The sequence below is a fragment of the Fragaria vesca genome, linkage group LG5 (genome assembly GCF_000184155.1).
Source record: "Fragaria vesca subsp. vesca linkage group LG5, FraVesHawaii_1.0, whole genome shotgun sequence".
NCBI classification, from domain to species: Eukaryota; Viridiplantae; Streptophyta; class Magnoliopsida; order Rosales; family Rosaceae; genus Fragaria; species Fragaria vesca.
In genome coordinates, this window is record NC_020495.1 from 17132763 (window position 1) to 17148231 (window position 15469).

A 15469-nucleotide genomic window follows, 5' to 3' on the forward strand; every position below is an offset into this window, starting at 1 on the left:
TACCTACAATTTTGGTTGATGTGCCTAAGCAATCCAGAGGTGCCACTCTTACTCTCAACAGAAAAGTCCCTAATCTTACCCTTAGGACAGTAGATGCAATGAGCCCTTTTTTGAACTATCTCAATTATCTTCCCCTCAGCATCTTTCACTCTCTCAATTTTCTCATACTCTTTGAAATGCTTCCAAACATGACTAGTACATTTCGTACCTGATTGAGCAGGACCATCAACATCATCACCTATAGATCCAGCAGCAGAAGCCATACCACCCTCGCCTACAGATGCAGTAGCAGAAGCCACACCACCCTCGCCTACAGATGCAGCAACTTGACCAACTTCAATCCTGGGTTCACTTGAAGGAGGCTAACTTGAACTTGGGTTTGTAGCTTCGAGCAGAGGGGCTGCTGTAACTGGAGGAGATGGTGATGTTATTGATGTCACCGTTGATGAATGTTGAAGGCCAGAAGTAGAACGGTTGGGTCGCACAATTACTTTCTTTCCTCTCGCCATTGTTTTCAAGTAATTCCCTCTGCATTCACTCATTCAGCCATTCACAAATCACAATCAATATAACCAAATCACAAAGCATTAAGCTCATACGCAGTGTTTTGCTGCTCAACAATGAAGATAAATTCACCAAAGTAAAAATTTCTGAAAGCATAGAGCAACCAGCCTGAGCATTAAAACGAAAACACAAAGAACGTCATATTTCGCACAATATACAGAATCAAACAAAAGCAACCATAACATACACCATTCATTGGTTTCAATTACACAATGCTCATAAAAACGAAGCAATGACAATACAACAAACAAAAACAATTGATGTAATCCCACCCTCCCTAGCAACCAAAACCTAAAAGATGACAACTTAATCAACCCATCCTCTCCTCCGCCACCACCAAAGTTAATCAATAACTCAAAATTAAAATTCACACCACCGAGAACAAAAATCAATAACTCAAAATTAAACCAGAACATCTACATCCATCACTCACTCTCAATTTCAATGAATTTCTTTCATGATCTACAACGTCTAATCTCAAATTCGCAGAACCAACATTTACACAAAAAATCGAGCAAGGAGAACTTGCCTGACGAGCGTAGAGGCGAGGAGGAAGCAGCGGTGAGGCGAGGAGGAATCGGCAGTGAGATTAGCGGAGGCTGTGTCGAACTTAGGTTGTGTCGGGCTTAGGCTGTGTTAGTGTGTCGAGTTTAGGTTAGCGGCGGAGAGGCGAGGAGGAATCGGTGGTGAAGCGAGGAGGAATCGGCGGTGAGGTTAACGGAGGCTGTGTCGGACTTAGGTTGTGTCGGCCTGTCGGGCTTAGGCTATGTCGGGTGAGTGAAGGACTGAGTGAAAGTGATGAAACTGAGAGTGAGTGAAAGTGATGAAATTGACTTAATTGAGAGTGAGTGAAACTGTGAAAGACTACAAGCATGAAAGGTTAGACAGTATTAGGGTTCAAAAATGAAAGGTTGAGATCAAAAGTTCAAAACATCTAACTGATCTAAGAAAACCAATGGCTCAGATTAGCATATATTTTACACAAGACAGGACGGGCCTGACGGGCCTCAACTTTTCAGTCCCGTGTCCCGTCCCGTTGTTTCTCTAAGGGATGGGACGGGCCTAGTGTTTTTAAACTTAGATCCCGTCCCATCCCGTCAAATTTCGGGACGGGACCGGGATTTAGGTTTTTTATGCCCACCCCTAGAGAATATCCTCTAGGTCAGAGAAAACAATATTTTGTTCTTAAAAATCCACAAGTCTCATTACTATATATTAAGAAGTTAAATAAAGGATTAATTACTGGTCACTCCATTAACTTTCATGCGCTCGACAGTTTACTCCATTAACTTTCAATTTCAATCGATTACTCCGTTAACTATCCAATGTCACACAATTAGGTCCATCCGTTAAGTGGCCGTCCAAATCAGTGGTTAAGTTGCTGACTGGACATATTTTTCAACTGAAAATTCCATTTAACACCCTCTCTCTCTCTCTCTCTCTCTCTCTCTCTCTTTAAAAACCCTATCAGCCAGCCATGACTTCCCACTTTTCTCTCTCCGCCATTTCTCTCATCACCCTCCTCTTCCTCGCCGAACGCCGCCTCATCCATCACCATCGGCGTCACCTATTCCGCCTCCACCGTCGCCACTTGCCCCACCCCTTCGCTACCGGAGCGTGTGGCCTCGACCATTACTTCTCTCAGCCTCGCCGAGCTCCGCCTTGACGTCTCTGACCCCAACCTCGTCCGCGCCTTCCTCTACTCCAACACCACCCTCCTCATCACCATCCCCAACGCGCTGGTGTCCCACCTCTGGCCGCCAACCGCACCAACGCCCTCTGTTGGCTCACCGTTCAACACTTCCAATTCCTAAATCTGAAATTTTAGGGATTGAAATCCCTAATTCCCAAATTTGTTTCCAATCAAACAAATGGCTTCAATTTCATATAGAGGAAGGGGAGGCGAGTGAGAAGAGGTTGTTGACTGGGGATTCGAAGTGGTTGAGATTTCAAGTCTAGCACGGTTTGAAGCGGAAAACGGAAGGGCTTCATGGATGGTGTTGTTTAGGATTTGGTTGGCGGCGAAGGGAGAAGATTGTTGTGAGGGTTTGAGTTTTGGGCTTCGGGAGAGAGATGCGAGGTAGGTGGGTTTGAGTTTTTGGCGTTGGGAGAGAGATGTCGAGGAGCTGCGGGGTGAACTACTGGTGGTGTGGTTGGTTGCTGGTGGTCTGGTTGCAGTGTGTTTGATTACGGTGTTGATGTGGTTGGTTGGTTGCTGGTATTGTTGTTGCGGTGTTGTTGAAGGTCCAACTGGTGATATGGTGGCGTTGTGGTTGCGGAGGAGGTGGAGGAGGAGAGAGAAGAGATTGAAGAGATTAAGGAGGGAGGGAGGGAGGGTGTTAAATGAAATTTTCAGTTGAAAAATATGTCCAGTCAGCAACTTAACCACTGATTTGGACGGCCACTTAACGGATGGACCTAATTGTGTGACATTGGATAGTTAATGGAGTAATCGATTGAAATTGAAAGTTAATGGAGTAAACTGTCGAGCGCATGAAAGTTAATGGAGTGACCAGTAATTAATCCTTAAATAAATTTCAAATAATATGATATTAATTCCTTAACATTTTTTCCGAGGCTCGCAAATATACATAAATAACACCATATATATTTAACTTCATCATGCTTTTTCGGTAATTGATTAAACTCACGCCACCTTTATACCAAAGTTCACCAAACACTTAAACTATTGTTGTTGTACTCACAACATGCACTTTTGAAAGCACAATTTACCGTTATGTCAAAGCAAATTAATGAAGTAGCTAGCCAATAGAGCACCTTTTGTCGGTTGATGCATGTCTGATCACATTTATTTGGTAAAGAATCTTATTTTCATCACATGTCGTTTTCAATATGATTATTGTAATTAAGAGCTCAGTATTACCTTTTGTATTATGTAGTTTGATGAATTAATGCTTCAAACTAGCCACAACCCTTACTTCGAATATTGCGCAGTGGTAAGTTTATGCCACGGAATAAATGTCTTGTTTGCTTATTTATTATAGTCTTTGAATTATTATTTTTTAAGAAAGTAACAATAGGACTATTTTCATGTTCTATCCCGAAATTTTATTTATAGTAAGAAGATTACAAAAGCAGTCGGAAACCATAAAAGTATAACACTTTGTTAATATATCTTATTGATAATCGAATTTTGGTTCGCTACTAAAACTTTTGAATACTCTAATTATTGCATATTGAATATATAAAGCTAACAGGACAACCAAGAGGTCAACAATAACACAAATTTAAGTCACTCTATGCAGCAGATATTGTCATTTTCATTCCACCAACACAGTGCCCAGGAGTACCGCAAATGAAATAGTTTTGTCCCATTCTAAGTTTGATCTGATCATTACCTGATACAAATTTTTGACCTGTTACAGTATTGCATGTCTTGAATCCATTTTCGTCAGTCACAATTACAGAATGCACATTCATGTTATACTTAAAAACTGCACAAAGAATAAAACCATTAGTATCCATGATCTATAACATAACCTAGCTAGCACTATTTGCAAAATAATCTAATATTTTTTGGACTACATTTTCCACATTATTTTGCTATGTTATTTCAAAAAGACATGTGTGCTAGCTATAATTTTTTTTTTTTTATAAATAATTTCATATTTTCATTTTCTTTTCCAAGAAAAGCTAACATAATTGACTATTTTTAATTTCACAAATTAAGAATTAGATTGTTGCAAAATCATATCAAACCACAATATTGGTTTGCTTGGCATAATCAAACATACAAATCAGAGTATTAGTCAATTTCAATATTGAGCTATATAAAACCATACCTAAAATGTCACCAGCATGGAATTGCTTGCCTGTAGGCCAACTTTGTATTCCAAATGTCCATCCTGCTTTATCTCCAACAATGTAGGTAGTCGCACTAGCAATCTTGTAGTGAATCAACACACAAAACACTAACAACATCACATTAATTCTTGCACCGCCTCTAGCTTGAGCCATTTTTGAGTAGAGATTTAAAACAGATAAGAAAGATTACCAAGATGGTAACTCGAAACTCTTTTTCTTCAAATCAAAGTTGGGTTGTTGGCATTTTATAGGACGCCAGCTCTGTTGCCTGACATTAATGTACATATATTAAATATGAGTTTTACCATTTTTATATATATGCGTTTTAATTTTATAAGAAAAAAAGTAAATGCTATATGCTTGTTTGTTGTATTCAATACAATGAATAGAAGAATTAAATTGGTCAAATTAAAATATATGGCCGTTTCAACATTTTTATATAAGTGATTTTTTTATTTAACAAGAAAAGAAAAAGTAAATCTTTTATGCTAGTATATATTCACTGTATTCAATACAATGAATACATTTTATGGGTGCGGCTATTACAACCTTATCGTTATTTTTTTGTTCACCCTACTTGCTCATTACACCCTATGTTTATGTCTTTGTACTAAATTTACTTGTACCACTCATTTCTATTTTTCAGATATATCCTTATATATAACATATGACCACTTAAAAGATGTGTAAGGAAAATAGATTTATTGTGTGTGTTAGTCAAAGTAGAACCATAATAGGGTTCGTGTTCTAGGATATGCTGTATCTTTCTAGATATTCTTTATGTGTGTCTTGGCCTTATGCCAAGAGGATATGTAGTTTGACTAGATCTATGTATTCTTTGTCCTTACCTAATTGGTATTGTGTAATTCCTTATATAAAGGGCTCATATCAATAAATAATACATCTTTCACAATTTTCTATTTTCAAATCTCTCTCACTTCATCACGTTATCGATCAGCTCTTGGCTCAACCCTTGAGCTAATAGTTTTCCCAAACCCTAAAAACTAAAACCGAAGGTTCTCGGCCCTGCCTCGGCTGCCATCGTCGCCGCCGTCGCTCTCCGACTGCCGCTTCCTGGCCGTCCGCTCCATTGCTTTCTTTTCATCCAATCAAGCATCCAAGTTTTTACGGTATGTTTATTTTACAACCCTAAAACTCTTCCAAGTTCAATAACCTCGGGGGAGATAAAGTGCTTTCTCCCCTTCTTCTACTCCATTCTATGCTTAGGTCGGTGTATTTGCAGGTTTAAAATCTCAATTTTCCTCCCAGGGTCCAAGTTGTGTTTGATCAACTTTGGTTATTTCTTATTGAAGGTGTGTTTGATCACCTTCACACAAGTTTTCCGGGTCGTGTTTGATCGACTCCGGACACTTAGGGTTGTGTATGATCAACCCTAAAGAGACAAACCAAATATAAAAGCATCGTATTTGAGTATCCTTTTTGGGTCTCGAACAGAAAACTAATCCGACTAGTTCTCTCTTGTATGCAGATGGACAGAGGTATCGAATTCGACGTCCTCGACGCCCATGGTACTGAGTACCATCGCTGGGTCTTGGATATAGAGCAGACCTTCATTGCTAAGGATTTAATCGAGACCATATTCCCCGATCCAACTCAAGAACCACCTCACAAAAGAAAAAAATCTCAGGCGCTCATGTTCCTTCGTAAGCATATCGATCCCACACTGCGCAGGCAATATCAATCGAAGCATGATCCAAAAGATCTGTGGGATGCACTCACCGAACGTTTCGGCAATATTCATTCGACCTTGCTCCCAAAATTAATTGCTCGCTGGGATGAAATCCGACTTTTGGATTACAAGAAGGTTGATGACTTCAACAGGAATATGCTTTGCCTACAAGCTCAACTGAGCTCATGTGGAGTTGAGAAAAGTGATGCCGACATGATTGAAAAGACTTTCTCGACCTTCCCTGCTAAGATCCTAATGAACCAGTATCAACTTGAGTTCCAAAATAAGAGGATTACAACATTTAGCGACTTAATGACTGATACGGGTGTATCATTTAGCTTTTAGGAATTAGTGATTCATTTCCCGAGTTAGTTAAGTACTTAGTTTTCTAGCTTGAAAAAGAATAGTTGTCTAACTTAGTTAAGGAGTAGTTTCCAAGTTAGATAAGGATTTATAAAGATTTAGACTCTATAAATAGAGGTGCCTAGCTTAGTTCTAGACATCAGAGAGAGAGCGAAACAGTTAGAGAGATATCTGTTTAGAGAGTTATTGTGAGAGAAGGCATTAGACAATAATCATTGTACCCTTTTGCACAATAATAAGAGAAGAATATATTTTCTTCGAACTACATTGCTTGTGTGTTTTAGTACTGTTAGCAATTCCGCTGTTAACAGTATCACCTAAGTAATTTGTATTAATGACGCAACTCCTTATGGAAGAAAAGAACAACATGATCAATGATTAGCACAATTTGTGTCCTGTAGGCACCAGGAAAATTTCAGAATCTAATTACAACAGCAAACGAAGTAAGAAAGCTCCGAAACGCAAGCATCACCATCAGAATAAACCTTACGCACATGGGAATCAGCACCACCGTGCCTCTGGTTCTTGGGGACAAGGTAGTGGCTTTAGTGGCCGTACCAACACATGGCGCCGAGACACCGATGCCGCCGCCCCAAGTGCGGCGGCGCTCCTCTTCGGAAGCAACATGTTTGCTCTTCTTCTGCCTTTGATGGACAATGCAACAAATGTGGGTCCAAGGACCACTGGTTTAAAAGTTGTCGCGCTTCTGCAAATGTTGTTGCCGCATACAAGAAATACAAGGAATTGATGGAAGTCAATTCCACTGACAACAATGGAGTTGAACATAATGTTACCTTCAAGGTCGCAGACCCCAATGGACAATGTTCTGCCTTAGATGCTCCTGACTTTGACGTCACCGGCTAGATTGTTTTCCCTTTTTACAAGTCATGATGTAATAAGGCATCATTAGAATGCCATGCTTAGTTTTCTTCTCAATTTTTTTTTTGAGACCCTTATGTATTCTTTTTAGCGCATTAATGAAAGTTTATTTCTTTTTGGTTCTTCTTGTCTCTACATGGTTCGAATTGATTTACATTTACCTTAGAAAACATGGCATCAACGCCGTCTTTGGTCTCTCCCCTTAGAGGAGGTAACGTACGGCACCGTGACTTTGGATAAGGAATTTTCAATTTATAAAGACATTCTTAAATGACAAGAATCATGATTTCATGAATTAATCTCTATTAATTGAGGATTTTGTTGTTTGGGTATCATTATATAGAATTTTTAAAATGACAAGCATTACCGAGTAAAAGTTCTATAGAATTTTTAAAATGACAAGAATATCTGAGAGTAAAAGTTCATTATTTCACAGATTGAATAAAGAGAAATTTCAGCACCGGTCCCCAAACTCTTGTGGCACGGTTAAAGTGATACCTACACTTGTAAAACTACCAATGTGGTACCCAAACTTTATTCTCACTACTGACGAAAGGCCAGAGACCATTTTCTGTCACCGCGCAGTCTATTTGCTGACGTCTCGCAATATTTCTTTATTGTAAGCTCTAGTCCTCGGTTGCAACCCACCCTCTTTCATTTCCTCGAAAATAGCTTCAGCCTCAACCACCCTACCGACATTCCTCAAAGCTGAAATAACGGCCACTAATGTGGCGGTTTTCGGGCTCAAACCACTGACCGGCACCATGGCAAGAAAATGTATAGCCTGGCTAGGCCTACCGGCTTTTGTGAAACCAACAATCAAATCATTAAACAATTGTCCATCAATTTCAACATTATCAGACTCAATCTCCTTATAAAGCTTCAACACTTCAACATAATCAGAGAATCAACCTTGTTAGAGCGATTAGCGGCTGAATCACCAGGCTATAGTTCACGAAATCTGACTTGTAATCGTCTTATAGGGAAAATGGGTCCTCAAGATTTAATTTTAGATATTTTTTAGAGAAATGAGTTATAGGAAAAGTCAGAAGGTTATATAAACTCTAAATCCCCCTAGTTTGAACTTGAAAAACATGAAATTTGATTATGGGTATCACATTTGATAATTCCGGACGAGTTTGGGGACCGTTGATGTTGTTATCCGCTGACAAGAAATATTTTTGGTGGGTCTCATATGGGACACGCCAGCAAATAAGTAACATGGTGACTGAAAAGAGCCTCTGGTCTTTCGTCGATAGCTAAAACAAAGTCTGGGCACCGCATTATTAATTTTGTAAATGCGGGTATCACTTTAACCTTGTCATAAAAATTTAGGGCGCTGCCAAAATTTCTCCAATAAATTAGAGAAAGTAAAGCATTTTCATTTCTTCGCGACAATAATGTTAAGTTAAAAAAAGTTCAGAGCAGACATAATAGAGCTGGAACAAGAAAATAACATCGCGGCATCGCTCGGGTGATCTTAATCAGTTTCTGAGTTCTGGAACTGAAAGGGTTGATGATTTGATGGAGGGTAAGAAGAAGGGGTACGCGTGGGCGGTCTCGGCCGGGCTAAATGCAGCTCTGGCTGCCGTTTCGGCTAAGCTCATAACTCCTCAGGTGATTTTTCTCAAATCCAGTTCATAAAATTCAAGTTTTACATCTGAAAATGCTCTGCTCTATTTTGATTTTGTAATTGTAAACTGATCAGATTTTGCGGTATGGAATGGTGGTGTTATTCAACGTGACAATGTGGGGGTGCTATGTGAACAGCCTTAAAGCTCTCTCATCTCTACAAGCTACCGCCACGAATTTTGCTGCGAATTTCCTCTCTTCTGGTTTAGCTGGATACTTTTTGTTCCAAGAGCCCTTGTCCTTCAAGGTATCTAATCTATGTTACTTCATTAAAGATCAGGACTTTTTTTGTGGGTGTCGTTTTTTTTGCTGATTTAAAACTTTACAAGGCATTGTGTGAAAGTGGTTGAAGAATGAATGTTTACAGAAATTGATGGAAATGGTGTGACCTTGATTAGAAACGGCCAAACAGGTTTGTAGATATGTTTGTTGTGATGGTGGTTTCTGTTAAAGAACAACTCTTGTATGCTAAATGAGCTTTATTAGTTCATACAACTCTTCTAGGAGATGTGCGGAGAGTGAGAGCTAACAAAAGAGGGTTATGCTGTATCATTAGTGAGTTCGTTGGCGTTAGTATTTAGGACTGAGATTTGATGGAAAGGATTGGCATTGCTTAGTTTAGTCCTTATAATATGCTCATTTTGATACTGATTTCAATACAAGGAAAATTGCCTGTTATGGAATAGTAAAGTGATCAAAACTCTAGGGCCAAGTTGAGTGACTCTTTCAAGAACTTATGCAAGGTCATATGCCCTTCAGTTTGAGCAATTGTATGCTGAGTGGACATTAAACAAAACAGTTACATTGTTGGCATCTAGATGGTAGTGTCTGGGTCAGGGAAGTTGGGAAAAGAATTTGACTTTGTTTCCGTAAATAAGACAATGAAATGATCTTTTGCAGATGTAAACTAGTATGCTTTTTAGTTTCCATACTTGAAATTTGAAATGCTTGCAACTGCAAGTGTTATGCATCTCCGGCCCATATAATGAAATGCTTACAACTGTAAAGATTATGCAACTATAGCTTGTTTGTGGTAACTGTTATGTTCAGAATTACACCAAAAGGTGATAAGTGGTGCTTTACCTGTTATTTAATTTCTGGATTCTGGTACTACACTTGGCAAAATTATTTAGTAAATGCTTACACGTTATTGGAATAATAGAGTATCACACGCAATAGGCACAAAATGTCACTATTAATTCGCAATTTTTGTTTCTGCATATCATTGTACATTGTTATAAACCGTCCACGTGTGTCTGTATGCTTCCATGCTAATTTTATTTGCATATCTGATGAGAAGCCTTGTTTGACAGTGGTTTGCAGGTGCCATGCTCATTGTAGTTGGTTCACTCATACTTAGTAAGTCAAGTATTGAGAAGAAGACGCGAACAGATTAGCAACTATGTGTTCCACTTCCCACATCTAAGATCCGCCTAAAAGTAGATTTCCATTTCTTTCCCTCTACAGACGAAAGCTGGAGGATGTAGATGCAGTTAAAACAGTATAAGACTGGATTTTGTGTTTAATGTCATTCTCCTTTGAGAATGTTTCTATATGAAAAACTCTTCTCTGATAGTAGTATTATTGTCAAATCTGTGAATTTACAGCGCTCTGCTGTCAGTGCTGTATTTCCATATGAAATTTATAAAACAGTTTGGTCAAGCAGCTCATCTGGTGTCTTTCTAAGTTTTTTGTAACTTATCTTAACCAGTCTTAAAGTTCTCCCAAACTTGATTTCATTAGCATACGCTGAAGATGACTTAACTTTCTCTGTGTTGTCCTCCACAAGTAAGAATATACATTCCATGATTCAGTAATCAGATCATAACCACAATAGGCTTCTCCTGTTTTGCCCATGTCACATTGCCCCTTCTAGAAGAGACCACAACTACCACCATACTAGTCTGCCTAAAGAAAATGATTGACGTTGCACCTTTCTAGGGTCGTGGCATAGTAAAACCACATCATCCCCCTCACCTCTTATATGAGAAGAAGAGCCCAAATCAGGGTTTCCCCCAGCTCTCTGGTAACTGTTCCGATTTCGTTTCTACCATTTGCTTTAGGTACTTGGTCATGTCCATTCGACTATCTGAATGTATCGGTAAGGCCGTATGGGTGTGAGTGAGGGAAGTGACAGAAGCCATGGTAGATGTTCAGACAATAAAGGGGTATCCACGGTAGATATCCAGTTTTACTCAAAATAAAAATAGAAAATTTCATGGAAATCACATTTTCAACATTTTTTTTTCTGCACAAGTAGTGCAGTGGGTGTAGGGCTAGAAGCAAATTTGGAGCGACAGGAAGGAGCGCCGGAACACTGAAATTCAAAAAGGGAGTCCAACAAGAAAGAAACAAGAGAAATGGAGGTTGAGTCGGACAGGACGAAACCCATTGCTGTTTTCATGGCTTTCGGTACCAAAGGCGATGTCTATCCAATCGCCGTAAGTCGCCATTTTTTTATACTCTACTCGATCACTCTTTCCGTTTGAGACCCATCAAATCTTGATTCTTCTCTTCTCTTGTGGTTTTCACTATGCAGGCCATTGCGGCGGCCTTTGCTTCCGACCAGACACAGTACCAAGTTGTTCTTATCACACATTCAGCTCATCAGGTTCCTTTTTTAAGCTATGCTGGAGGTTTGTTTTTTTTGTTTGTTCTTCTAGGATTACCTGATAAACAACCTTTTGTGACTTCTCACTCCTCGTTCATTATTTTTGTAATGACATTTGTTCACCTCTTTATGGAATATGCTAGCACCATTCCATTCCAAGATGACCCATGAATAGAACCCTTGTTTTTCTCAGTTTAGGCCACTGCATTTGTCCCATTTATGGGTCACACGATTCTGCATTGTCCGCTGCATTTGATCTCCAACAAAGTAGTAGCGTATAAAACAAAAAGATCACATATGATTACTAGAATATTCTGCTTTCGTGTTCATTCTTTCCTGTTCCTTTTGTGTACAATGCTAGGGATCTTTAACCTTGTCATATAATCCCAGCGCGGCAAGTTCTAGAGAGGGTCTTTTGTGTACGGGATACTGTACATTTTGAAGTTTGTTCAACACTAGTTAGGGAGATTGTAGGGCTCAAATGGAGGTTGATTGTTGAATTACTACAATTTATGATCTTGTCCCATGATGCTGAAGGCCTTGATACTTCTTGGAGCTTATACTTGTTCAGCTTTACTGTGTTGGTCAACTGCTACATGTACTTAATAAAAAACACCAGCTTAAGCTGACTTTTAACTGGAGTGCTTAGTTCTATAAATTCATTTAAGTGAATCAAATAAGAAACAAACCGAATATCTCATTCTGTTGGGATTAAAACACTTATCTCAGGGTTCCACATTGGCTACTTGTATCCTAGATTTACATGTTGCAAGTCAAACTAATAGCAGTCTAATTATCATCACAAAAAAAATGCTATTATTAAGAATATGAACAACAGAAGAAACGGCAGGCATCCAACAAAATGTTCACATTGATATGTCCACATTACTTAATCTTATGCAAAGGTTTCTGCAAATGCAATTCTTTTCTTTGATATTATTTTTATTTGATGGTTGTCATGCAGAGCTTACGTTGTCACTTAGCTGAGAAGCATGTTTCCTATGTTCCAATTTCATCACCACCTGTTCTCACTGTCAATCAGAAACATGAAACAGGTTTGGTTCAAATTACTTTCTTTCTTTCATTGTTCTCTGGAATTCTCAATGTAATAGCATTTGTTTAAGAAAAAGGAGAAATACTTCTGCAAAGTTCTCAGTTTCTCACTGAATCTCTTGCCTTACCAGTCTCTGTAGAGTTGCCACTTTCGCTACAGAAACAGTTGTTTTCTGGAGAACATAGAAAAGAATGTTTATCTGTTGTTGAAACGATATTTGGATCAGGCTCAAGCATGGATGGTGACTTCATTGTGATAAATTTCTTTGCTCTGGTACTTTCTTTTGTAATTTTTACTTTTACTCTTTTAATGTGAATCAAAGTTATCTCCTCCATGGATTGATCGTTAGTGCCATAGAAGAAGCAAGTATGAAGCATAAAACTTTTGAAAATCTATACAATAAGATGTTAGATACAAACATGATAAAAATTTTTTGTAACTATCTGATTGGCAGTACGACTTTTGGTGTCATGTGTCAGTACAAATGCATAGCTTTCAGTCCCTACGTTAGTCAACTTCTTTGTGTCAAACCAAAAAGAAATAAAAGGCATCTGCATTTCTAGTGCGAATTTCCTTTAGGTTAGAGCTTCCAGCCTAAAAACCTATGGCATGTGGGTGGATAATGGAGATGGCTGAGATTTTATAAGTTTTGCAAACCTTTGAATACACAATGTGGGATTCTTGTATGCTTAAACATTCCCCTTATCTGTGGTAGGTGATGTGAGAGCATGTGTAGTCAACTTGTCCATCACATGTTGATCTTTGCTACTTAATACCCATGTTAAAGTAAGAATGCGCAACCCCGAACAAATTGGTAATGAGTGAGAAGAGTCATGATTTTATATATGGGGTTAGAGTATCCAATTGGAGATTATATACTGAAAGCACCATATGTACCTGGATTTCTAGAACAGCCAGTTACAATTTTGCAGTCTGTGTGATCATGTGGTAACAATACTGGGTTCTTTCTGTAATGGTCCAGGAAGGCTGGAGTCTTGCAGAGCTTTTTCGTGTCCGCTGCATGGTTGCTGCTCCTTATGTTGTTCCGTACAGGTAATATATAGATGTTTCTTCTGATCTTTACTTTACTCAGATCTTGTACAAACATATGTTGTGACTATCTGCCCTGCAATCTACCTTTGCCCCTAGAATCTCCTATTGTATAGAAGTCTCAGGATAAGAATTGGCCACATAGAATTCTACTTGATAGCCAGTGGTCCTCGTCATTTAAAAAAGAAAATCATATTTTCTTGATATCCTCTTGTATGAAGGTATATATGAAGTGTTAAAGCAAATCAGTATCCAATTCTCAGGGTAACACTGGCCTCTAGATGTATATACAGGAATAAAATCATCTTAATGTGATGCAATTACACACTTGCATCTACAAGCAAGAATCAGAATCTCTCTCTCTCTCTCTCTCTCTCTCTCTCTCTCTCTCAACCTTGACTTATTCAAAGATTTCAAAGTGAATTTCTTTTTGTACAAACTCTATACTTCCGCATTTGAACTTACCTGATCATTTCTAGTTACTTTTATTGCAATTTACTTTCAGTGCTCCTTCATCCTTTGAGCGCCACTTTAAAAAGGAATATCAACAGTTGTATAAATACCTGCAGGAATCTCACCTCAACAAGGTACTTATTGTTTATAAAGTAGATATATGGAAATACGATGTTTCTTTCTTTATCTCCCTCCTGAATTGTTCATGTACAGCATCATTGACTTTTAATTTTTAATTTTTGTATTTTCTCTACTTGTAACAATATAAGTGTGGGATATATACAAGTAATACTGTGCTTTTTTTGTTGTTTGTTTGTCTTTTTTCAAATCTTTTAATGCACATAGATTTGTTGGGAAGACGTGATCCACTGGATGTGGCCTCTTTTCACAGAACACTGGGGATCCTGGAGATGTGACGATTTGAATCTGAGTCATTGCCCTTTTACAGTTAAGATCTCTTTGATGCAACATTTCATGATGCTTAAATGACACTTTGTAATTGCAAAAGAACTTGTGAAATTTCATCCCCACTGAGCATGGTTCTAGTATCTTCCTTCATTATCTTCCTTCTTTTCTTGAAACCCTTTTGTTTTACCTTATTTAATGCAGGATCCAGTAACAGGTCTCCCCACATGGCATGATAGGTCATTGTCTCCCCGACTTTTGTAAGTTTTGAACTTGAATACAAAATAGGTTTTTAAGTTGCAGACAAAATATAGCTCATATAAATAAAACGCAAGTTTGTGTTGGGGAATACAGAGAGAGGGTCTCTAAAGGGTTTAAACGTTCCTTGTAAAATATGAGGCTATTTTAAACATGGATACAAGATACATTGTCAATTAAAATTACAACCAAAAGTATATTGTGGTTTACTGTTTATCAAACTAAAGTACTAAATAATAGAAAAAAGTTGACTATTATTTTATTGCATGACTTCCATGATTGTAGTATTGTTTTCAGTATTATATAAATGGATACAAACAGAACCGGGTGGACTCTGTTAGAATAGTATTCCTATTTTCATGCATCTGAGAATTATAAATATATAGGTGTAATATATATCAGTCGGGATCAGAGGCAGACGTCCGCACACCCTTAAAGTGCGGACGTGTCTCCGTTCTCCACCGTACGGCTCCGACGACGCGGCGCCTCCACCCCAGCGGCCTCCAGTAGCGTCCCCGATCACTTTTCCTCTCCGGTGAGTCCGCCGAATTCCAGTTTTCCGGCGTGATCGATTTTGTTTGAAGTTTTGGGTGATCTCGCCGGAAAACTGGAATTTGGTGGAGTCGCCGGGGAGGGAAAGTGATCGGGGATGCTGCTGGAGGCCGCTGGGGTGGAGGCACGCCGT

The 15469-nt window shown here is 38.7% G+C and overlaps 4 protein-coding genes across 4 annotated transcripts in view; 3 read left to right on the forward strand and 1 right to left on the reverse strand.

Moving 5' to 3' along the window:
- Positions 1-3822: 3822 nt before the first annotated feature.
- Positions 3823-4542, reverse strand: LOC101300735 (chemocyanin-like). The gene is made up of 2 exons (XM_004301497.1): positions 4368-4542; positions 3823-4019 (listed from the first exon to the last, which is right to left on the reverse strand). The coding sequence occupies exons 1-2, from the start codon at positions 4540-4542 to the stop codon at positions 3823-3825; spliced, it is 372 nt and encodes a 123-aa protein (XP_004301545.1).
- A 1336-nt stretch (positions 4543-5878) lies between these two features.
- Positions 5879-6424, forward strand: LOC101301017. Its single transcript, XM_004301498.1, has one exon. It carries the CDS (start codon positions 5879-5881, stop codon positions 6422-6424), a length of 546 nt encoding a protein of 181 aa, XP_004301546.1.
- A 2284-nt stretch (positions 6425-8708) lies between these two features.
- Positions 8709-10617, forward strand: LOC101299768. Its single transcript, XM_004299935.1, has 3 exons — positions 8709-8938; positions 9030-9200; positions 10267-10617. Exons 1-3 carry the CDS (start codon positions 8846-8848, stop codon positions 10348-10350), a joined length of 348 nt encoding a protein of 115 aa, XP_004299983.1. The 5' UTR covers positions 8709-8845; the 3' UTR covers positions 10351-10617.
- Positions 10618-11313: 696 nt separating this feature from the next.
- Positions 11314-15469, forward strand: part of LOC101300057 (UDP-sugar-dependent glycosyltransferase 52-like) — a 9287-nt gene continuing 5131 nt past the window's right edge. Inside the window, exons 1-8 of the mRNA XM_004299936.1 lie at positions 11314-11394; positions 11493-11564; positions 12529-12619; positions 12749-12891; positions 13601-13671; positions 14174-14255; positions 14467-14568; positions 14731-14786. Of these exons, the coding sequence (XP_004299984.1) occupies positions 11314-11394; positions 11493-11564; positions 12529-12619; positions 12749-12891; positions 13601-13671; positions 14174-14255; positions 14467-14568; positions 14731-14786 (698 nt within the window). The remainder of the gene's footprint in view (positions 11395-11492; positions 11565-12528; positions 12620-12748; positions 12892-13600; positions 13672-14173; positions 14256-14466; positions 14569-14730; positions 14787-15469) is intronic.

Excerpts from the sequence above, each read along its gene's own strand:
- LOC101300735 (XM_004301497.1), bottom strand. The coding sequence starts at position 4,542 with ATGGCTCAAGCTAGAGGCGGTGCAAGAATTAATGTGATGTTGTTAGTG. Across the intron at positions 4,020-4,367 it reads CCATGCTGGTGACATTTTAG|TTTTTAAGTATAACATGAAT; the intron begins GTATGGTTTTAT and ends TTCTTTGTGCAG.
- LOC101301017 (XM_004301498.1), top strand. The coding sequence starts at position 5,879 with ATGGACAGAGGTATCGAATTCGACGTCCTCGACGCCCATGGTACTGAG.
- LOC101299768 (XM_004299935.1), top strand. The coding sequence starts at position 8,846 with ATGGAGGGTAAGAAGAAGGGGTACGCGTGGGCGGTCTCGGCCGGGCTA. Across the intron at positions 8,939-9,029 it reads CTAAGCTCATAACTCCTCAG|ATTTTGCGGTATGGAATGGT; the intron begins GTGATTTTTCTC and ends TAAACTGATCAG. Across the intron at positions 9,201-10,266 it reads AAGAGCCCTTGTCCTTCAAG|TGGTTTGCAGGTGCCATGCT; the intron begins GTATCTAATCTA and ends CTTGTTTGACAG.